Here is a 25,799-nt window from a genome sequence, read left to right as displayed (position 1 = left end):
CCAATGGTTACACATAAAGGGTTTATTTTTAGCTAATCCTAATTTTCATGTAAGTAAACAAGTTGATATTTTATTGGGTGCGGATATATTTCCTTTGTTAATTAGAGGTGAGAAAGAAGTAGGGAAAGAAAGTCAGCCTATCGCAATTGAAACATAGTTAGAGTATGTAGTGTGTGGAAGGTTAAGTTCAGAATGCAATTATGACAAGAAAGTAACATGTCATTTTGTATCTAATAATCTAGATCATTGTTTGAAGAGATTTTGGGATATTGAAAATGTTCCTTCCCGTTATCATTTAATGGAAGATGAGAAAGCATGTGAGTTGCCATTTGATAACACACATTATCGAAATTCGGCAGGTAGATACGTAGTGAAACTGCCATTTGGAGAGAATAAGGATCAGTTAGGCACTTCAAAGGAAATAGCTGTTAATCATTTTTTGACGAATGAAAAAAGATTCGTAAAAAATTATACGTTGCAGAAGAAATATACACAATTCATGTATGAATATTTAGAATTATGCCATACGGAACGTGTAGATAATTGTGATAGTTGTGATATTAGTTTCCATTTTAATAACATTGGTAAACCTATTTTAGGGCAGTGTCTCGTCAAATAAAATATATTAAAAATTGATTTTTTAAAAAAATATTCTACACCGTTACCTTGACTTTCTTTTATTTGATAGGCCGTGCCACTCATCCTTCAACATTTTTTCTTACTGATCAACACATTCATATTATAAGGTTTCTCAATTCCTAAACCATTACTAACTTATTTTCAATGGTATTTAACTTACTATAATTTACTAATAACTTTAAAAAAATATCTGTCACTTGCTCACGTAGTGAATGAATAAATTGCAATTGGGTCAACGATATAATATTTAATACATTAGAGAATCGAAGTTCTCCCTGTTTTTGCGTAAGTTATCCCTATCTACACTTGAAGACTGCAGGTGCAACCAACTTTCCAAATAATTCCTAATAGTTAAATCTAATTGCTTCAAGTATGTTGAGGTTATAAAACTCGAAGTCCATATATAGAAAAATTCAGGCATTGAAACTGTTTGCAAAAGTTGGATTTTTGTCTTGGCTTCAACAACATATAAGTAAGTCTCCCTCTAAGGATAATTGAAAACCGATAATATGATACTTATTTATATTTCCGATTCTAATGTATAATTACACCCCAAATAATTGAAAGCTTCAACCATTTCAACTCTTCTAATTTTAACTCCATTTAAAGTTTTATCAAATGGAGGACTTGCCGAAGACCTATCTTTAGGTTGTATTCCAAATCTAACACATTTATTAATGAAAATTTCCATACCAATGCCTGTAAAATAGGTATTCAAATTAGATAACAATAGCTGAAGTTCTTTTTCAGTGTTATTAATCAACAATGTATCGTCAGCATAGGCCATGAGAGGCACGCAATACTCTCCCAAGCGAAATCCCATATTAAGTGACTAGAGATCTAGCAATGGATTTTTTTTTTTTTTAAATCCCCTGTCTAACTCCTCTTTTAACCTTCAAACATAACAGTCATTCGAGTAAATTCTGTAATATTATCTTTATACATATTTTCCACTAATAATTTACAAGTTTTTGGAATACCTCTCCTCTCCTAAGTTTTTAATATAGCCATATGAGGAATACTATCGAATGCTTTTTGTACATCAATTAATACTCCATAGCAAACTTTTTCTTTTTATCCAATTTAAGCATATTATCTAAAGCAAAGCAATTAAAAAGAATGTTATTTCCCTGAGCAAAACCTTTTTGTGAACGATGTATATTTGTAACTTCACTCAATCTTTTTGTTTAATAATTCCTGAAAATACTCTACGGGTTATGGAAAAATAGTAATGAGTCTCCAATTAGAGACTTCATTTAGATCTTTTCCGCGTTCAGGTATACGTTCTATTTTTCATCAGCATAGCCGGAACCTTCCCGCACTAACAAATAAATTAAAAAATGTGTACAACAAATAAAGTATATTACATTTATTTATATCCGCTCTTTTTAACCATCGGGTCCAGATCCAGAATTATTGGCTATATGTTTAACTCTATTAGTCAACTCTTGAATCGAGGTCGGTCTCAATAAGATTTCCAATGCTGAAGCTTCTAACCTCTGCTCATAAAATTCAAATTTACATTCTCCAGTAACACCCCATAACCTGTTATAATACATATACACATTCTCAGCGTCCAGTGTTCCTTCTACCTTCTTATCATTCAATCTGTCGTCAAAAATTAGTTTAGCTAACTTATCTGGACTATTTTGATACATTTTCTGCACATTAGCAAATATTGCTCTTTCAGATAAATGTACACTCTTTTGTTGTAACATATGATTTCTCTTCTTTTCCTCGAACTTCCAATGCACTTAAAAATTTATTATACCATTATTATCCTTCTCACTAATATTGTACCCTTTCATAAGGTTATCTATACTATTATTTAAATACAATATGCCATTATTGGAATCGCTTATCAATATCGAGTCACAATATTCTTGTACTGTCAATTTTAAGTTATCTTCAGTTTCTCCTAAACTATTACCATTAATTTCCTCCATACTAGGGGACAAAACATCCTCAAGAACTCTCTTTATTTGTTTTGTACTTATCACATTTAATTCATCTATCCTTTCATTTTTATTTTTTTGTTGTACCAATCTTCAATATCGAGAACTATATCATCAACTTGCACACTTTTACTAGCTCATACAATTCCTGTTTCTTTATTTTCATACTCTTTTATTATTTTTTCTGTTTCTGTATTTGAACCAACAACTTATTCTCTTTCCTAACATATCTACTTTCCATCTTTTCTTACATCACTTTTTAATCTTTCATTTACCTTTCCCAACTCAACCTCAAATTATATATTCGAGCAGTCTCTTTCTGTATTTCCAATTTTTGAGCATTGCAATCTCACGTTCCTTCTAATCTATTTGTCTGCGTAATTTTTCATTTATAGAACTCAATTCTTGAACTCATTCCTTCTCTTTATTCAAATTTACATGTTTCAATATAATTTCCTGCCTTAAATCTCTTATAATTTCCTCACCTTTTTGCATTTGATTTTTCAATTTTACTATATGATCCTTTATTTCTTGTTTCGAACTTTGTTTTTTCCTCTTTTTTCTACTCTGACCTTTGCTATCATTATCTCCTCGGTTCTATCCATTATTTGTAGTAATAATTTTCAACAAACCTGATATTGATTTATCATCTAAATTTCATTCCTGGTGGTTTACATCATTTAATTCTTCTAAATTTGGATTCTAATTAAATTATAATATCGTTTCATAAATTCATAATCCTCATCACTCTCCTTTTCTTTACATTCAATATCAAACACCGAGCTTGTTTCATCCACCTGCGTACATTGACTTAATAATGATTCATTCTCAACTATATCACCCAAGTCTTAACTAAAGACTTCCCCGTGTAATTTACCTTTAGAAATTAACCTCCACTTCTTATTACGCACCTCATTTAATGATCTAATAAAATGATCTATTAGGAAAATAACTATGTATTATTTCATTAATATTTTGTTTCCCTATATGATCACTAGCGACCTTAGTAAATAATTCAATTTCATCATCTGTCCATTTCAACCTACTTTTTGCCTAATCTTTTCCTTTCTTAAATACCACCACTGACATTTATATTCGCCTTGTCTTCGAGGACCCGAGCTCTTAGGTACTTGGCAATTAGCCGCATGTGTTTTGCTGAACCTGTTCTTACACAGTTTACATTCCAATACATATTTTAATTTATGCTGGTCATCCAAGGGCTAATAGGTTTTTTTTTTTTTTTTTTTTTTTTTCCATAAACAAAGTAACTGAGGATAATTCAGACAATATCAATTATCAAACGGAAAACAACAAATAGACAATCCTTCATTGCGTTTATAATGTTCTTTTTGCTCCAAACCACCTTGCCTATGTGACCTATTACACAGTTTACATTCCAATACATATTTTAATTTATGCTGGTAATCCAAGTGCTTATAAAGTTTTTTTTTTCATAAAAAAATAACTGAGGATGATCCAGACAATGTAAATTATCAAACTGAAAATAAATAGACAATCCACCATTGTCTTTATAATGTTCTTTTTGCTCCAAACCACCTTGCCTATGTGACCTATTCACCCTGCTTCTAGTATTTAGAGATTCCATAATGACACAATAAAATATGAAAAATTTAATAAAATACGCCAACATATTAAATCCTTGCTACCGCTTGTTATATTTTAAACTTTCCTGGAAAAATTCTAACGAATTTTAATAAATAAATAAACATCATGTTCCAACAGTCAAAAAATCTACAAATTTAAACAGAAAAAAAAAAAACGAAATGTAAAGTATAATGATCCTACACAATATAGCTGGTAACACTGCAACATGAAATTCGGCTTCCGCAATGTAAATAAATCATTTAGCCATATTTCAGCTTTAAATTTCTAGAACTCTAATTAATTAACCAAACTTCATCAAATTACCACAGAATAAACAAAATGCATTGCATAAAAAACTGCAAGTATTAAACTCCTTTTTTCAACCCTCGAACGTAAAATACTACACAATTTACTATGCAATTTGAAAAGTGCCATATATTCTTATGGGTATTTGAGATCGAACTTTGAATGTATAGAACTCCGAAATTAATTAACCAAATTTAATACGGCACAAAACGTGATATTTAACACATTCCATATTTCCATAAAACACCATTTTTGTATGGATCTAAACACTGTAATTCCTTTACAGGCACTTTTATATTATAAATTCTCTTATCTGTATTTAATTTTTAAAACATTGTAACTTTTAAACCACCCATAGATTCTAACCAAATTAACACACAAAGATTCACGAAATGGTACAATTAACCAACCATAATACCAGTTTATCACAATGACCATGGGAGTAACAACCGACTTATTAACTTTTGCTTATAAGAATATATGGAGTAGCGACTGACAATTAAATGGATAAAACTACAATATTAATTGGTTAATTTTAATGCGGTAAAGACCACAATGCTTAAAACACAATGTCTTTTATTATTTCACTGCCATTTTTCGGAACACAACACTACAAATCTTATTTTTTAAATAATTTATTATTACTTACTTCACTCATCCATATTTCATTTTTAAAGGACTAATTTTGTTTCTATTTATTTGATGTTAGCCAAATTCACACTTTATATTCTTCAAAATGGCACTATTAATTGGTCATATTGCCATTAACATCACATTGCCCATTCAAACAAAATTCAACCAAATTAAAACGCAGTATATTCTTGTAGGCATAAGTCTTCAGTTAATCACTTATAATTTTAATATTAATTAATCAAATTACTATTAATTAAAGTACGGCCAACAACTGTTGTCTGTAGAGCATAATCAATCTCATATGTAAACAACACAGTTTTTGATAATATCTCGATTAATACTGCAATCCATGAGGCGAAATTCCATATATGTAATCTCGAACCATTCATAAATATTTTAATCAGCAGTTAGATACAAAAAAAAGTAATATTAACCACTAAAAAATCAAATTTAATGAGGAGCACACCACAAAACCTTTCACCGTCTATCCCAGTGTTGCCAGGGAGTGATCCTGAGTACACCTCCAAATTAAGAGTGTGCAACACAAATTAAATGTGTTCCTGTTCATAACATAATAACCCTAAGGTATAAAACTCATCATTTGGAACTTTTAGGGAATGAGATGGGTTACGAAGTACAGATACTACTACATCAAATTTGACAACTTGGATTAGAAAAGCCAAGCTGCATTCCCCTACAAATGGGTAAATTATTCAAAATTCGTAATTCCAGAAAAGAAAGAAAAATTGTTAATAATTCAGGACCATATAAACCTAAAAAATGATTCTAAAATCTAACTACACAATAAAACTTTAAAAACAACAATAAGAACATGCCAACTATTTATATTATTATTACACAATTATTTGCCTATTTATTATTTGCATTTTCCTTAAAGTATTTTTTTTAATATCTAGTTTTCTTTCTAATTCTTTCTCTCATTTCTTTATTTTTTTTTAATATTTAATTTTGTTTTTTCTTTCCCTTTCTTTCTTTTATTTACTTTATTAAACTTACTCTACTATTTTATTAACTCTCTCAGACCCAGGTTATTTTTGGCGCTTCCCAACATTTTGGGTTAGTAACTTATTGCCCAAAAATTATTTACCCGATTAATATGGTTAAGAGCTTGATTTTAGAAGAAGGATGTGGCTATTTTTTTCAAACGCGAAGGAAATTATTGAGGGAAATGTAGGGGTGAAAACTTCCCTAATGGATATTCAAGATTTTTTGTAGCTGGCACCACTGTTGTCACATCGGTTCAACTCATCTACAAAAATTCTCTGGTGTGTCCATAAGGTACAATGAAAACCTGAAGTCAGTGGCTGCCATAAAAAGAGAGAAAGAAAAAAATTCTCTCTCATCATACACGTGTAATTTTGACACCTTTTACGCCTCAGAAGAAAAAATCAACAAACATGCCGGGGCTACAGCTTTCCTAATTACCCCATTGAAACTTTTCATAGTGCGTTCTGTAGGCCAAAGAGGGGGCTTTCAGATAGTGGTACGTTTGTTCCAACGTAGCCAACAAGACGGAAATAATACAGGGGAAAATAGGGTAACTTTCCAATTTTTCCACCTGAAATCGGGAATTAATTTTATTTTGGCTAGAAATACTGCCAACATACAGACGCAAACTATCTGAAAATAAACCTCGGTACCCCACTAATATATCCTACACGTACAATGGCGATATCTAACAAATTAAGCATGAAATTTAAAAAAAAAAATCTCATTCTAACTCAAATATTTACTATTTTATTAAAATTTACAGAACATGGTTAATTTTAAACTTTAACTGTACTTCCCTAATTATCCTACTGAAACTATTTATGGTGTGTTGTGTAAGCTAAGGACAAGGCTTTCAGACAGTGGTAAATTTGTTCGAATGTAGCCAACAAGAGGGAAATAATACAGACAAAACAGAGAATTTTCCGAAAATTTCACCCTAAAATCCGGAATTATTTTTGGGTGAAAACACTGCCACTAGACAGACGCAAACTATCTGAAAATAATCCTTGGTACACCACTAATCTATCCTACAAATATTATGGAGATATTTAAGAAACAAAGCTTCTAATTACAAATATATATATATATATATATATATTATGGTCAACAGAATAGTAGGGAAAAACTACAAAAATCAAGGGTTAGAACATAAATACGATATTTTCGTGTGCTTCCTAATCACCCAATTGCAACAATCTGTACCCGCTTTTGTTCATTAAGGACCAATGTTCGAGAGGCATAAGCTGATTTCCGCTCGGACGTACATGTACGGATTTATAAACAAAAAGAGTGCGGCCAACAAAGCATGAGCCTTTAGCCCCAATTTCATCTCCCCATGAATTTGCTCGAATTTGATGCAAGCGATAGTGTCGATGGATAAAACACGATTCTGAAGGTGTGTTAGCGCGTTCCGAAGTTTGGGATGCCACGAGATGGCGCCAGTATCGAGGCGCAGCTGCGAGATTGCCTTTTAACGCCTCGAGGGTATTTGTGTAAATTGTGAAGTTATCATGTTATAGTTGTCACAGATATAACTCCGTATCGTATTAAACCCGTTGATCAAGCTCGTTGTTGCGAGTCTGGAGCATGTACAGTAAGATGTTGTTCACACATAACCAACATTATTGTCTATTTCTCTTACAGCCACAACTATGAGTTTGTTATGCCCGGTCATCGACAGTCTTCGCGTTGAAAATGCTTTCGATGATGAAGATGTTTCCGATTGAGTTTCATAAACTAAAGTACCACGTCGATCTCAACCTCGATGTTGGCGAAATCTAATGGCATCCCCACACTTTTGGAACCCGATATCTCAGGAACGTTGCATCTGACCAATCTGGTTCCTTCAGTTGTGTTGTACGCATCGGAAGCTATCGATTGAAATCACGTTCGGGCAAATTCATGGGGAGACGAAATTGAGGCTAAAAATGCACGCACTCGTTCGAAAATTTCGAACTTTTTGCCCAAATTTAGGAATATTTAATTTCCCTAGTTGGCAAGAGTGCGCGCGAGCCGGTCCAATTGATGTCAACAATAAGGTATCGATCCGAGGTATCTACCTAACAAGTCTTAAGGAGATCTCTCTACAACGAAGGAAGCTACAGGGAAAAAAGAAAACCGAAAAATTCGAAATTTGGAAATTCTCGAATTTTTGACTAAGCTAAAATTTGAGATGGAAATTCGACACCCAGAAGAAAGAGAAACTACTATGATAAACTATACTTGCCCAACGATATTTAAAAAAAAAAAAAAAAAAAAACGATATCTTAATTAGTGTCGACACACGAACGGATTAAAAAAGAGACACACCCGTGTGTGCCACTGGCCATCTGGGTCCGAAACGGTTAAACTTAAGGGAGTTATTCAAAGTGCGGCTCCAAAGAGATTCAGGTCCATTAAAATAAATAAATAAAAATAAAAATAAATAAAAATAAACCCCAATAAACATATAACGTAATAAAGCCACATCAAAGAGGTTAATATAGGTCAAAAACCTCCGAAATTTGAAATTCTTGGTGATTTTACACTCATAAAAGAGAACGAGTTACCTCTTCATATTAAAAGGTGTACTCCTGGACCATCGTACTAAATCTCATAAGGTAATAAAACGTCATCAAAGGGGAGGTCAAAAATCTCCGAAATTTATATTTTTAATAATTTTATACTATTCAAAGGAACGAGATGCCTCCTAAGTTTAAAACGGTGTACACTATGACCTGAACCACTGTTCTTAATCATATAACAATATTAAGTAATAAGATCTAATCAAAAATGATAGGATAGGTCAAAAACCTCCGAATTTTATATTTTTAATAATTTTATATTCATCAAAGGGAACAAGGTCCTATACGCCACCTGCTGAGGTGAATCAATGTGACTTTATGTAACCTGGCTGGTCCTATGCATCCCACGGTACATGTCTCCTGAGTAAATATAAGCAAAATTTCAATAGGTATCGCAAAGCCAGAGCCAAAGTACCTCTGACTTATTTTCACTAACGCTATGGTGCATGGGCCCCTGAATGAGAATAATCAAAATTGAGACAGGGACAGTCCGCTGCTACTCGCACCCTGTGCAACTGCTGAGAGTAGAGGTCATCAGTGATGGTCTGGCCAGGTGAAGCTCGTAAGGCACCACTTGCCGGCAATTCAACTATAAAATCATAAACTCTGGTGACTGAAGAGGAGGTCTTGAGGTGTGAGGAACAGGATCATGTGGGGACAACCAATGTTTGATACGCTTTCGAGTGTCATAGAGGATCCACTTTCCGTCACCAGCGAGCAAGTGATCAAAGATTGGTGTGTTCACGTGCCGAGTGAGCAAGCACACACAAGCTGTCACTCACTGTTTCTTGTTGGCTGCAGACAATCTATGGAGTACCCACTTGCCTATCCCATGAAGTTGCAGTCTGACTGTTTCGCAGTGGAAGCATGGAACCTTTCTGCAAGTTCATCACACCTTAGACCACTGTCCTCCTTGATGCCTGTTTTCAAGGCCTAGTCATCCAACACATCTGGTCGTACACTGCAAAGTTCATTCGAAAGCCTCACATCTCCCAAACGGAATTTCTGGAACAAATACCTGGTGGTGCATTGGTTGACAGCATTCTTTCCAAATGCCTGGCATATGCAGACTTGATGCGGCAGCTGACAGGCCTGCTTTAAAGTTTTACAAAAAGCACACGCAAACAATCTGCTTCAATACTTCTATTTTCTTTTCGGCACTAGACCAGCTATGACCGCTGTATGTGCGCAACGTGCCTTTATTACTGAAGATCGATAGTCAAACTAAGTTCCGACCGCTTGGCAGGCATGTGCGTCATTTCGTTTCCTCTCTGTGAATCCATGATTAATGGGACTTCAAAAACGACTAGAATATTTTTCTTACCTTGTAGTGAGTTTTCTCGTGCTATCAGCAGGTATTGACTTCTGATGTTTCGAATGTCGACACTGCATTTACCTTCAGGCATTATAGATATGAGGTCATATTATATATTATATTATCTCTCTCTCTCTCTCATATATATTGGGGTGTCTACTTTTTTTCAAAAATTTTGATTGGCCGGGTTGCGGAAAAGTTGCCTCATGTTAGTGGTAGTCAATACAGAAAATATGGATTTTCTTTTTACGAACCCCTTCCTTTGCCTCATGAGACTTGAATATTGTTTAAGTTGCGACTATGCAATCCGCACAACACTACGAAGAAAATTGTGCTACACAGCTATAACCTTTGGTTCTTTTTCACATTGAAGCATTTTGAGGTTGAAAATAAAACACAAGAGAAAAGTGAAAAGTGATATTGTTCCTATGTGGTTAAAAATTATAATCAATTACGACGAAGAAATTGTATTGACGTTTTCAAAACACTTCACGAATATACAGAAGATAACGAAAAAAATGTGATAAGCCTTCCCTTGCAGCTCTTAGCTCGTTTCGGCACATACACTTCGAAACTCCCCAGAACTCACCACCACGAGTTCCACCCTCCCACCCACTTGCTTCCGTTTTTTGGCTCATTTACATGTGATAGTTCTGTTTGGAGTCAAACTTTTCCATTTTTTTAGACTAATTTTGCTCTGATAAAATCAGTTTCAAAATCAAGAACGCTGGTTTTCAAAATTGACACGTCATCATCAATCTGGTCAAAAAGCGGTAGACTTTTAGGCTCTGAAGAGCTTTCGTAAATAGTTTAGTCCTGTAAAAATTTTCCTGCTCGTGTTCAATAATTATGTTTAGGATTCGTAGAAAGAATTAAAAAAGACAGCTTACTTGTAAAATAAGTGAACCTGCTTTTTAATATTTTGTAGGAAGAAGACGCGAATAAATACGCGAATTCCATAAGCCTACCATCTTGATTTCAAAACTGACTGTCGAAAACTGCACACAAAGTTGTTGAAAAAAATCGAAGGCATACCAAGAAATAGGTATATTCTTAATATTTACATACTTACTTTATGTTTCTGAGTTCATATTTTGGTGTGAAACTTTCCAAATCGTCTGGAGAGGAATGAACAGCATTCACTCTTAAATTCATTTTGTCCCTCAGGCATCGAAGCAATGTATTCATATCTTCCTTGTCTTCACAAGTAAAAGCTGTAAGGTCTCTCTTTGCTATTGAACATTCTATGAACTTCGCATACTGTTCGTCGGTAACATTGAGCTACAAAGGAAACAAACATTTCTTTAGTACTCTCAAGTACATGCAGAAAAAGATGACAAACTGTTTGATAGTTATTCTTTAATCCCTCTTTTCTCTTTACTTTATTTCTTTTATTAAATACTAGAAAGATGTTTTAATAGATTGGTGTATTTAATGGATACATTAACTCCGAGGTTATACGACCGAAAATCAACATATAGGATTCATAAACAATAACAACAAAAACAAAAACACGATTTCTAAATCCGAGAAAACGGAACATGTAATGAAAAGAAGTACTTAGAAAACGTAAAGACAAAATGTGAAAAGGCTGAAACAATGAACGAATAAATAATACGAAGCGTAACTGAAAACAGTAATATTTCAGTTAGTTTCGTTTCGCAGCGTGAAACTACTGTAGGCTTTCGAACTATGCGAATTCAATAATCAATACTAAAGAGGTAAATCTACAACTACTGGTACAATACGATATCACAAAGCCAATACTAGCTATTTGTTACTGCTTTTGCCATATGAAGATTAATATTGAAGTGCTAATTGATGTCTATCACTTATGGTTGCAATAGAGGAATAAAATCAGAGATGAAACCTAGTTTTGTGGTGCTGAATTTATACTAAAAAACTGTCTGTCAATATTTATTTCGCTTTTACTGTCTGTCAATATCCGTTATGCGATCTGTGTTATAACCGGAAATCATAACTTTCACCACCTCCAGTTTGAACAGATAGGTAAGAGTCGAAACATAATTGATTTTTGGGAAGCTGAATCTATATCAGAAAAACTGCTTTCCCATCTCTCTAATCACTTTTGCTCTTCAAAAAAAGTTTTGAAACTACAAGTGCCAGTAAATTTCAACCACTTCTGATTTTAATAGAGTATTGTGGGTGGTGACGCTATGTTGTTTTGCTGAGGCGGTTAAAGAAAATCACTTATCATGTATTACCGTATCACCATGTACTGTTCTATGACGATCAAAGCTGAAATCAGAAACATATGACTTCTACCACTTACGTTCGAACAGAGTGTTAACAGAGGAGACGGAACCTCTTCATGGGTCGCTGTTTCGATTGTAGAAAATTACTTTCCAATATCTATTGTTGTATTTGCTCCCTGATGATCAAAACCGAAAGTACTGGTTAATTTCAACCTTTAATGGTTTCCGTAGATTGTACAGGATGGTCGTAGTATGTTCTCTTGACAAGCTTAATAATTTGCATAAAACCTCTTGTCTCTGACAATTATCTTTTTTTTTATTATTATTATTATCATCATCATCATCAAAGATGAAACCTGGAATGGTTGATCACCGTCACTTCTGGTTCAATGGAGGGTCACCAAAGGACATGGAATCTGTCCTTGGAACGTTGAGTCAATTGCAAGGGAACAGTTAGAAATATTTTTCCGTTTTTGTTCTAGGGAAATCATTGAAACCGAAAGTACTCGTAAATTTAAACTATTTCTGGTTTTAGCAGTGTTGAAGGTGGTGCTGATATTTTCATTTGAAATGTTGAATCGATTACAAAAAGTCGTTTCTCTCTACCTGTTACCGTCTTTGTTCTATGGCGGTAAATGCTGGCATCGAAAATGACACCCACAGTGAGGAGGTAATGACTTGTTTTAGTTTTTCAAACAAGTTCCGTTTGAAATTAACCGTTCCTGATATTGAGGTGTATGCACTCATCTGTACATACTTTTTACCTTTGATGTGAACTGAAACCGCTTGCTGTCCAGTGTTAACGAGCGAAAATACGCTGCGGCAAATGTAGCAGCGAAAAAAAAAAAATCGTAAAAAAATATATATTAGAAAGCTGTTACTGCGCACCCTCCCGAAATCCACTTCTAGACCGCCTTTCTATACAACAATATGGTACCGTAAATAAAAATCTCCTGTTAACGATTGGATAAAATAAGTTCCTTTCGCTACGTAAGCAGTTGAGCAACTGCATCAAATCAACTACCATTTTCTACTTCTTTTCCTTTCTTGCACATCGTCAGTTCTTGTGTTTAGTCTAAGCTCTTAAGTACTGTTAAACTTCTAAGAAACGAAAATGATGAACTGAAACACGTAAACAATGAAACATGATCCTTCGCTTAAAATGTTCTTGCTATAATATCTTTATTACTTTGCATTAACTATTGTGTTCGTATACTTGATTGTTAATAAAATTCTATTTTCTAGCTAGAATATTATCGCAAAATAAACTAAATTCCCACACCAGAAAATGAGCAGAAAACAGATTATTCCTGAGAAAAATAAAACCGAGTCCTACATCATTACTTACATGGGTGAAACAAGTTAATCATTCCAAATTCGTAGTTAGATAATTCCTTACAGTCGAGAGCTAGTTGATTAACATTTATAATTTACATTAAATCATCCGTTTAACCAACAACAAACAAGATGCTAATTACTGAGTTATTAATGAAAGAACTAAGAAAAGTAGAGGATAAATGTATGTTATATGCCACTTTCCCCTCGAACCCTCACTGACCGTAACTTCTAGCACAACCGTCACTACCCTATATTATTTACCGCAGTACTTTCACTAATACTATTTAGCACAGAAGAATAGCGCAAAACCATTTAAATAATCACAATTGCTAAATTACTCCATCATTCATTGACCATAGCACACGAGTGACACTGTCCAATACGCCACTGCAGAATATATAATAACTTCTTATAGTTGTTATTGGTAAAGATCCCGTGAGAGGTACATTGCGCTCTTTACATAATTGCAACTGTTAAGCCCCTCACTAGCTACCGCAGACACAGACATTGTCCAATACGCCACTGCAGAAGGAAAGTATTTTACAGAAGAAATAACACCCTATCATTTAAACAACTCTTTCTTAACTTTAATTTAAATATATTTTCTTCGATTGTATCATTGTTAAATACATTAACTAAAGATTCTAAGACTACATTTAATCTCTGTTGAAAAGAACTCATTGGAATGATGCAGTTCATATAATTGCTCTAAAGCCAAGGCTTCCATTGTACTTAAAAACCCACATGAGGGAGATTCTAATGAATATATATATTAGGGTGTATCGAAACAAACTTTTTTTCGAAATCCGGTTACGGCTAGTGCGGATTTTTGGCCAAATGGCATCAATAAAACGTATAAAAAATTTCAACTCAATCAGACAAGTCCTTCTGCTGCCGAGTGGAGCCCAAATATTAGAAAAATCAACAGAAGATTTACTTTTCAACTGATTTTCCAAAAAATATTTTTTAAATATTTCCTATATTTTTCGGTCTTTTAAATTATTGAAATAGCATTGGAAAGGAGGAATAAATACATAAAACAAATTTATTACGGTTATTTCCGTACACCACACGCATAAAAACCTAGTTAATTATTTGTAAAAATGCACTGATTTTCTGGCGTATCGTACAATTAAATTTTAATGTAAAATTATTGAAGTCTCTTGATTAACGAAGAAAACACTTTAGTGCTAACTTCTAAGAGCAGTAATATTACGAAAATAAATAATTTGCTCGTAAATTGAGATTACGCCTCAATCTTGTGGTTCTCTGATCTAGAAGAAAAGGTGCCTCTAGCACTGGTACTTTTCTTCCTTTTCCGCAGTTGCAGGCAAGAGGATCGGAACACTTACACAAGGCTATATCAAATGAAATATTTTTGGCAGACTGTTGAAAATCAGCAATTCGTATAGAAGAAGTTTGGAAACCGGACTTTGCTGAGTTTTGCAAGTCACGGACAATATTATGGTACTTCAATATCATTGCAACAATCCTTCTGACACTGAAAATTGCAATCGCCGCTGATTGAGGAGTAATCTCAATTTTCTACAATCTTCCTGGCGACGATAGAAGATAAATCCTTTGTTGAAGGCTCTTTCCGGGATCCCGAAATTCTCATTTTTTTTTCTCGCTCCCATAGGTATTGTCTCAATACATTTCAACGGTTGGTAGCTGTGTTCTACCCAATTCCTTGGGTGTCCCAATAATGCTATTCCTAACGTCAGACCGTAACAAACTTGTCGATGCCATAATGTCAGCGTATCTGTCACTCTCTTCATAATAAAAAGTACTTAACACAACTGAAATACTGTTCTCACTTCTACATACTGTACTTCACACGAAAACAAATTATTTAGTTAAAATTTCCTACAGCACTAATAAATAACCCAAGCAGCGACAATCACGTTCGACACAGCTGGTTGACTACTGGCGACTGATAAGACAGATTCTTTCAGCTGGGCAAGAACAAGAGAAAAGGCGTTCGGGGAGAGGTGGGCGGCAGGTGATCTAATGTGATAAGCAGATGCATATGGCATTGGGAGCAAATTATTTATATTATTACAGCTCTTAGAAGTTAGCACTAAAGTGTTTTCTTCGTTATTGAAGAGACTTCAATAATTTTATATTAAAATTTAATTGTACGATACGCCAGAAAATCAGTGCATTTTTACAAATAATTAACTAGGTTTTTATGCTTATGGTGTACAGAAATAACCGTAATAAATTTGTTTTATGTATTTATTCCTCCTTTCCAATGCTATTTCAATAATTTAAAAGACCGAAAAATATAGGAAATATTTAAAAAATATTTTTTGGAAAATCAGTTGAAAAGTGAATCTTTTGTTGATTTTTCTAATATTTGGGCTCCACTCGGCAGCAGGAGGAGTTGTCTGATTGAGTTGAAATTTTTTATACGTTTCATTGATGCCATTTGGCCAAAAATCCGCACTAGCCGTAACCGGATTTTGAAAAAAAGTGTTTTTCGATACACCCTAATATATATATATACACAATAAAAAGAAACAAATTGTTGGCGACAGCGTTTAAAAGCTGCACCGCCTTAAGCTTGAATCTCATTATTTTTTTCATCCAGATTGAATGTTGCATGCAATAGGAACGTGACTTCCATTCAAACATAATTTCAGTTGGAGAAGACAAAGACTGTTAAGAAGACAAATTCGGAAAGAGATTTTTCTTTTTCTTTCTTTTATACATGGTTAATGTGTAGTTTAGATGTGTTATTCCTGTAATGTAACGCTTTCGAAGTATTCCAGTTTTTATCTAAGAAAAGAATTTTTCAAAATGTAACGCATCATATAACGGGATATGCAAGCAGGATAGAGTCAGTGTTGTCAACTCATAATTTTTATCAAAACTTTTCAGGATTGGATAGGCTTTATGATGCCCATAAAACCTTATATCTAAGAACCACAACTAGCTTATATCTAAGAACTACATCTACTTATCTTCTATCCCATAACATCCCCAAGCTAATGTATTTACATCATCCTCTAGTATATATCTTTTATCATCACTCGGATCTAACGCCAGGCCCGTGATGGCCACCGGGACATGTCCCGGTGCGCCCTCCGAAACATCACATTATTAATAAAGATACGAGTTTATATATATATATATATATATATATATATATATATAATAACTTCTTATAGTTGTTATTGGTAAAGATCCCGTGAGAGGTACATTGCGCTCTTTACATAAGGCGCCCTTGCGAAACCTCATCAAAGATAAAAGGTTTTATTTATTGTTCTGTGTGGCACAGTTCTGTAGAATGAATACACTGGTGGTAAATTACGCGTGAAATGTACAGTGCGCTCTTTACGTAAGGCGCCCTTATGCGAAATCACATCAAAGATAAACGGGTTTATTTATTCTTTATTACACACAGTTCTGTACGATAAATACATTCTGTTACTGTTGATAAAGAATCCGTGAAGGGCACAGTGCCCCCTATGCATAGAGCGCCCTGCGAAACATTACATTATAGATAAGTGGTTTTAGTTCTTTTGTATACCAGTTTTGTATAGTAAATTCATGTAGTGGCTGTTGGTAAAGAACCTGCGCCCTTATACATTGCAGGGTACAGTGCGTCCTTATAAAAGGCAGCCTGCGAAATATCATAATATACATTTTTTTAAATTCCTCTGTATACCAGTTTTGTATTATATATCCATACAGTTGCTATTGGCAGAGAACAGGTAAAAAGTACAATCATTTTTCAAAAAATGTGTATAAAGCCAATAAAGTAATAACATGTAGGTCTATTTGGTAAGATAATACAGGAGTTTTTCGTGCTGCTATTCATTTATTGCCAAAAATATTTCAGAAGCTAAGCGCAATAGATAGCAGTAGCTTAAATAAAGTTTTGTAAAGCTCTTTATTTACAAATTTGATTGTTCCTGTATGTGTTAGAGCAGTGTTCGAATAATCAGTGCCTATTGTATTTCTATGATACAGCTATAATGATTTATTAATATATATTTACCTTCATTTTGTTTGACAAAAAATTTATTACAAGAATTAACAAGTGTTTCTTTAGTAAAGACATTTTCACAGTTTAGCTATTTACTAAACAAATTTGGTAGTTTAATACATAAAATGCCGTCCATATATACATACAGGGTGTAACTCAATTAATATAACAAACGTAGGGAGATGATGTAGGGAGATAAAACGTAAAGTATACACCAACCTGGGTGTAAAAATGCCTGCTTTCTGCACATTGATCACCCGAAAATTTGTTGGAAAAAATGTAAAAACACCCATAACTCAAGAACAAGAAGTGGGATCAAAGTCGGGTAGAACAGAATATCCAATATTTTTAGTCGATTCCATTAGTGTACATTGGGATATAATGCAGTTGCGGTGCAAGGGTGACTCTTAAAGGAACGGGAGTATTTCTTTGAATATACTATCAAACGTTGAATGAGGGAAATCAACAACAATCAAGTACAAGATTTCAACAAAAGTAATAGTACATCGTTCACGTTAGAACACTTAAAATTCGAAAAAAAGAGAGATACGCATGTATGATTGATCAATTTGTCTCAGTACAGAATAAACTCTCGGAAGAATTTAAATAAAAGAAGTATTTAACGTTATCACAGTTATATCTTCTAGGCTAATTGTGATGGATGATAAACGAACGGCTTCCTGTCCAAATTACGAGTGTATGAAAACCGAAAAAAATAACTTGGTCCAGATTAGGTATAAAACAACTGTGCATAGGACAGTCAAACAGCATGTAAAGAAACATAACATGTAGTATCCAAAATTGCAACGATCCCATGCGATGAACAGACAAGTGTACAAGGGATTCTCCACATGACACAGGTATTCCCAAATATTGCGAGAACACATAAAGGGTAAAAGTAAGCTGCGTTAAAAGGCTTCCTCCTTGTAATATATTATTCCCTGGAGCAACAAAAATTGACGAAACATGAGATGTTGTATACGCTGCATAACGGTACAAAGAAATGTGCAGGGACAATATACTTGATTTATCCGTTAGGTGAATTTTCTTCCAGGGATACTTTCGAGAGGCGTTTCCCCTTCCTAGGAGTTAGCAAACCGCCCCTTACCCCTGAGCTACGAAAAACTGCATTCCTATTCTGAATATACCAAAATTGCGTCCTAGTGTAGCCCACTTATATTTTGATTTTGTCACTGCTGGGGAAATTTTCTAGAAGAAAGCTTGTAGGAATTACATCCAAAATGACGGAAAATCGTTTCCGACGTTCTAATGTACACCTTGTCTCAAAAAGGTTGAGCGCATTCTTTATTGGTGTTTTGAGGCAAAAATTTTCAAAGTCCAACTTCGGGTATCTTCGGGAAATAGTAAACCAGGTTCGAACCTCCAAGCCAGCCTTTGTAATCGGGAAAAAGTTTGCAGATGTGTTTTTCTTCTTTTAAATATAATAAGACTTGTTACCAAGTGTTGAAAAAAAGTAACATTGATTGAAATATTCAATGATACAATATTTCGAAACTTTGTATTAATGTCAGCAAATGTTTGTTTGTCATTTAGCTCTCCATACGTGATGGAACATTTAGATACGTAAACGAATCTTTCCATATGTAAAAGAATGCTCAAAGTTAAGACATAGAATATAATTATCACCTGAGTACTAAAATAAAAGTCAAAGTAGAACAGAAACAGCGTTTGTAGTGGATATGAATGTCATAATTGTCTTGAAAATATTTATACATCGCTATAAGTACCTTAGCAGAAGTCCTTGTGTTAGCTCACTGGTAAGTTGTCGGACCTTAAATCATAAGGTTATGAGTTCGAATCTTATCTGGGTCAATGCCCTTTTTTAAAAAATATATTTTCCGCAATGCATGAAAAATTATATAAAATAATTGCATTAAAATATATCAGTTATATATATATAACATAATCATTGCAGAATGTAGTAATTATTATGTTTAAAATATAAAATCTGAGATAATTTTCACAGTAGGTCGGTATTATGTATGAGAATGTTAAATGCAAGTTAGGAAAATCTTTTAATAGCAATAAATAAATTATGTAGTGTATTTATTTGCAGCTATTTGTCATACAGATGTAACTTATCAATATTCTCAATACAGCATGTCATTTACATTCGTGAATTACAGTATATTCCTACGAATATAGAAAGTGTGTAAACAGAGTATCCAAAGTCGGATCCTGCTTCAAGACACATAACTTTTCCCGATCCCCTTAACGTCACGGGAAGAAACACAAATTCTCTTTAGAACGGAATATCGTTACTTAGAGTCTCATTCGAATACGCTTTTGTATATTCATTTCTTTCTTTCTCTCTCTCTCTCTCTCTCTCTCTCTCTTTAGCTTTGTTTATGTGTTGCGGAATATCCCAAGTTGAATACAACATTTGCAAAGTATATGACCATCAGTGTAATGGAATACCGAAAATTGAAAGTCGTGTTTCTTCAGGTTGGATTTGCGTGTTCATGTTAGCTCACTGGTAGAGTACGGGCTTGTTAATGAGGTCGTCTTGAGTTCAAAGCCTGCCGAAAATTATCTTTTTTTTTTTTTTTTTTTTTGTTTGTTTTGTTAGTAGAATTGCACAGAAATCGGATTCAAGGAGTGGTTTACTTCTAGAAATATTTTCAGAAGCGTTTAGGTAGCCCTGAAAAGGACTGTTTTCTGGAGTTAAGGCGGGGACATTAATATTGTGTCCAATACTTATTTTATTTATTTAAATCCGCTGACTCCAACAAGAGAATCCCGATTACAGGAGTCTTACATAAAATATTACATCTATGTTATCAATTTAAAAGAAACACTAGAATAAAAAAAATTCACCCTTCTGAATTTATTACACGCCCTATTCTTCTGGGCATGGAATCTATTAAATGGGTGAACAATTTATCTCCTTCCCCTACCTCCAGCTATGCTTCGGAAACAAGATGCTACAGGTCATCTTGGGTTCTGGTGGATCTGCCTCAGGCCAACTATTCCTTAGAGTACTCTTCACTTCTGCCCACATATTTTCCATGAGATTGAGGTCTGCTCCACGAGGCGGACAGTCAATTAAATCAATCTCAGGCTGCCCTGCGAACCATTCCTGAACCACACAGGAAGTATGTATTGGCGACTGGTCTTGCTGGAACTGAATTACACCATCAGGCTGAAATACTCGTACAGATGGCACCATGATATTACTCATAATATCTAAGTACTGAGCACTGTCCAGGTGTCCTTCAATTCTGTGAAGCTGTTCTGCTCCGCGCCTGAAAATCCAACCCCAACATGAAATATATACATGGCCACTGCGATTTCAAGCAGCAACACATCCAGGGTCATATCGGGTGCCTCTCGGGCGATACACAAAACGGCGTCCCTCATTTGATGTTGTGAATATGGATTCATCTGAGAAAACTACGTTTTCCCAATTGCGACCCACATTTGCCTGTGCAAACGCGAGACAGTAAATTTTGTGGTCGTCTGAGAGTTTTTCCTTCACGGCAGCAACACAGCCACGTAACCCGGCATGACGAATCCTTCGCAGAGCTGTATGCTTACTACCTGGAAAAAGAGAAGCTTCCCTTAGCTGTCTAGACGTCCTTAGTGGGTCTAGCCGGGCTTCGTTTACTAATCTCGCATCTTCGGCTTCGGTTGACACATGCGGACAACCAGAAGATCGTAAATTACCAGTTTGACGTGTAGGACCATGTTTCCGAATCCATCGCTTTCCTGTAGAGGCCGGGACACCTACTCGCCTGCTAGCTGCAGTTGCAGAATGGCCTTCCAACTCCCATAAAGTAATTACTGCTGTACGTCTATCCATAGTTACCAATGTTCTGAGCTGTGAGCAGGAAGCAATAGGTAAAAGCTAGTACCTGACGCGTGGTTCGTTAATTGCACGACACGCCTATTGTGGGGAACGACTTGGTCAACGACTCGCGAAAGAAATCTGAAAATGGTGCGCCGTAATAATAATATTAAAAACAGTTTTCATAAAGGAGTATTAATACATACGAAAAGCTGTTTAAAGAATGAATTGTTATACTGACTTTACACGTATAAAAACATATACCATATACCAAACAGATTGAGCGATATGATGATAGCTGTATTGAGACGAACACTTTCGAAGTCCAACTTCGGGTATCTTCTGAAAACAGTAAACTAAAGCTGCTGGTTCGAACCTCCAAGCCAACCTTAGCAATCGGGATAAAATGTACAGATATGTTTTTCCTTCTGTTAAATATAATAAGACATGTTGAAATGGTATTAAGTGTAGAAAAAAGTAAAGTTGATTGAAATAGTTAATGATACAATATTTCGAAACTATATATTCACACTCTCGTTTCGTCATTGTGATTTCCATACGAAAAAAATAATTTACGTATGAGCTCAGTTATATTTCAGAAGCAGCTTCCGAAAAGCGGTCATGTTAGCTCAGTGGTACACCCCCGAGTGTTTAAATCGTGAGTTCGATACCCGTTCAGGTGAGATTCTTTTATGATATTCTACTTTCCTCAATGCATGAAAATTATGTAAAATAGTTACATTACAATTCATCAGTTGTATATATCAGTTGAATATATATATTCATATCATTTCACGACATAAGCAATTCTTATCTTTAAAATATAACATTTGAGGTATTTACAGAACGTCGGTATGTTATATGTGAATATTAAATACAAATTAAGAAAATCGTGTAATAGCAATAAATAAGTTATGTAATGTATTTATTTGCAGCTATTTTCATACGCAGGTAACTTCTCAATATTCGCATTACAGCATTTAGGTAGAGCATATCGAAAATCGGATCGTGGTTCAAGACAAAAAACTAGCTAGCCCCAAACTGTCACGTAAGAAACTCACGAATCGCAAAAGTAAAGTGAAGAGATTGACAGCGGTAATACCTTAATCGCTCTCTCTCAACTCTCTCTTATCTGTATTTATACATATAAAAGTGTATGTATGTATGTTCCAACATAACTCATGTATGCCTAGAGCAGGGTTTCTCAACCTGGGAGTCGTGGCCCCTAGGAGGTCGCGAAGATAAGCGGAAGAGATAAATATAGTTAGAATCTAATACCGGAAATTATTTTGAATTTTGTTCTGATAGGCATACTTTTATTTTTTATACATACTGTACAGAACAATAAAAAATAAGTCTACTGAACATTGTCAAAGATGCAGAGTTGTTTAAAAATGAATTTAAATGAAAGACATATGATATGATACTAATGAGAACTGTATATAGAAATACTAGAAAAATACACATGGAACAAAACCTGCACATTGAAATACAATTAAAATTGAAACCTAATGAGATACCTAAGCATGGTGTAATTTCACTAGTGCAGCAATGCCCGGTTCAATCTTCGTGACGAACATTATGAAGCCATTTTCAACTGATAAGCGATTTCTTGTCTTTGTTTTAATGTTTACCATAAAAAAAAAAAATCGCACAAGTACGATGTAGCAAATGGAATTATTACTTTTAAAGCAGCAGATACCAGACCAGGATATTCTTCTCTCCTCATCAGGCAGAACTTGTCCAAGTCTTTGTTACAGAAAACCAGTTGCAAAGACTTGTAGCATGATCATTCTATTATTTGGTTAAGAAGTTGTGGGCTTAGATCAGATACGTTAATGGCCTCTTCAAAGAAGGAGTTTAACATCCATCTTGAACCAGCACCTTCGTCGTTGGGAATATAGATAGTACAGTTACTGTATCCACTGTCAATGCCGGGCGTCGAAAAAAGGGGGCACAAATTTCGTAGGAAGTGTGTTACTCATGTTAGGAAAGTAGGGATGCACGCGACAAGACGAGACGAGAAATGGAAAAGTCTCGTCTCGTCTCGCAACCTCAAGCGTTGGTCTCGTCTCGCGTAAGGTCTCGTCTCGCAAATGTGAAGTCTCGTCTCGCGTCTCGCATAAAATTTTGAGTCTCATCTCGCGTCTCGCGCGAGACTTTCTTGCATGGTCTCGCATATATTCTAGGTCAAAATTTTGCAATGTGTTATTCTATGGCTGTTAATGAATGATGATGTGATATTCTGTCCGAAGGCAGGTATTTGACCTAAAAGTCCATTGGCAAGGTGAATGGTGGTTTGCCATTGCTTTCCATGGGATGAATGTTCATAACATCCTAAGGAGACGGAACCTAGAGTTCAATATGGTATCCGAACTTGTGTCCCCTCCGCTCCAAATTAAAAGAAAAGTTGTGCTGGAATTTGATCGCTGGACCACTAATTTTCGTCAAATTAATAGCATAATTTACAGCAAAACCAGCATAAATTGTTGCTGGATCCAACATTGTTTTCCAGCTTAGAGGTCTCCAGCAATATTTGCCTCTTCTAAAATATCGTCGCCACTATCAACATTTACACGTTTTGGTCGTTTCCTTAAAGGGTGATTTTCCAGTATAAAGATGTTTTTATACCACCAAAAGCGCTTGTACACAACAAAAGAACTCACAACACAATACGACCCAATTCTTTTGGTTCGTTCGGGCTTGTAGCAATGTTGGATCATCGCATTTTATCAACTTTCGCTTTCAACTTATACTGCCAGATCTAGAAAATAAAATTACTGACAGATATAGGGCCATTCCTACCATCTCCCACGAAACCTATAGGGACATCCTGCCAAACCAGTATTTGAATTAAACTTCCGAACTAGAGGGGGATGTTTTTGATAAATATATAGAAAGAAAATACTTATTCCATGTAAAAATATCATGTTATTTCTGCGAGCCGGGCCGGGGATAAACTTTGACGAGAGGGGATTTCCCCGCCATCCCCCAACATTAATCGCTAGTAGTAATGTGAAAAAGACAGAAACAACAGAAATATCATATTTCGCAGCAATAGGGAGTCTTATTCGCTTTTCTGACCAAAAATAGAAGTTCATGTATTCGTGCGCGCCCGCGTGTATATGTTTGTGTCGCAAAATAAAGTCCTAAATCGATGCTGTAATAAATTTCCAATTTACAAAGCTTTTCTTTTTTAGAAACTAAAGAAGGCTTTAATTCTGAAAATCAATCTTGAATAATAATAAATCTCATAAAATGTCTATTGCCCCAATCACTTTTTTGTTCCTGGAGGCATTAACGCTCAACTTAGAAAACTCAATAAATGTAAAATTACTAAATATACAATTAAATGTAATTCATAAATGTTGCGAGACTGCGAGAAGTCTCGCGAGACTTCTCGTGCGAGACTTAACCGAGTCTCGTCTAGCGTCTCGTCTCTCATGGTTTAGTCTCGTCTCGCGTCTCGCATAAAATTTTCACTCTCGTCTCGTGTCGCAAATGCGAGACGAGACGAGACTTCTCGCGTCTCGCGTGCATCCCTATAGGAAAGTGCATGTGCAAATGTATAAAATAGAAGGAAAAACGTAATAAAATGTGCTCAAAATCAAGAAAAGGCAGAGTTTACTTTTGAAAATTTTATTGAGCTTCGTGCCAACCATGGTGGCGCTTCGCAGCTAGTCTGTCGACCTCACTCATATGTACGGAGACATCGTCGTATACTCTCACCCCGAGCGCTGATTTTCCATGCCACGGCACTATTCACTATAAACAAGAAATGGATTCTACTATTATAGAAATAGGTATGTTAAAAATCCCACACAAGCTTATTATAAAACACAAATTATAAAAGGGTCGCTGGCAAGAGGATGTGATAAAAGGGGATCGTGATAGGAATTAGATTAAGAACCACTGGCCTAGAGTAATTTTAACCAAATTTCTTATAGTCTGAAAAAGAGTGCTGTCGGGTTACCTATGGTGAATGGGAGGGGGATACACATAAAAGATTGCTAGAAAATGATCGGTATTAGTGTCGAATTCATAGTTTTCGGGGTCGCTTAGATAAATAGTGTGAGTTTCGATTTCGCTTAACTCCGATTAAGCTCTCATTAGTAGGGATGGGCACGAGCGACTTTTCTTTGAAACTCGACTCGACTCGAAACAGACATCTTTGAGGTCTACTCTAGGACTCGGCGCGAAAAATATCCTCCAACTCGACTCGGATTAGAGTCGAGTCAAACTAAAACGAGCCAAATCCTGTGTGTAGTCCTACCTAGACAATACATAGACAATATAATTATTCTATTATCAATTATACTACTATTACTACAAATAATAATAATAATAATAATAATAATAATAATAATAATAATTATTATTATTATTATTATTATTAAAACACCGTGTATAAACAT

The 25,799-nt window shown here is 34.9% G+C and overlaps 1 protein-coding gene across 7 annotated transcripts in view; it reads right to left on the bottom strand.

The window, feature by feature from the left end:
• Positions 1-25,799, bottom strand: part of LOC145678409 (structural maintenance of chromosomes protein 5-like) — a 1,106,524-nt gene that overhangs the window by 478,177 nt on the left and 602,548 nt on the right. For all 7 annotated transcript variants that reach the window (XM_081748525.1, XM_081748529.1, XM_081748531.1 and 4 more), the window contains exon 12: positions 11,101-11,309. In XM_081748525.1, coding sequence (XP_081604651.1) covers positions 11,101-11,309 — 209 coding nt within the window. The remainder of the gene's footprint in view (positions 1-11,100; positions 11,310-25,799) is intronic.

This window comes from Thermobia domestica, chromosome 2, assembly GCF_964235325.1.
Source record: "Thermobia domestica chromosome 2, izTheDome1.hap1.1, whole genome shotgun sequence".
NCBI classification, from domain to species: Eukaryota; Metazoa; Arthropoda; class Insecta; order Zygentoma; family Lepismatidae; genus Thermobia; species Thermobia domestica.
This window is presented reverse-complemented; position numbering and strand designations above follow the sequence as displayed.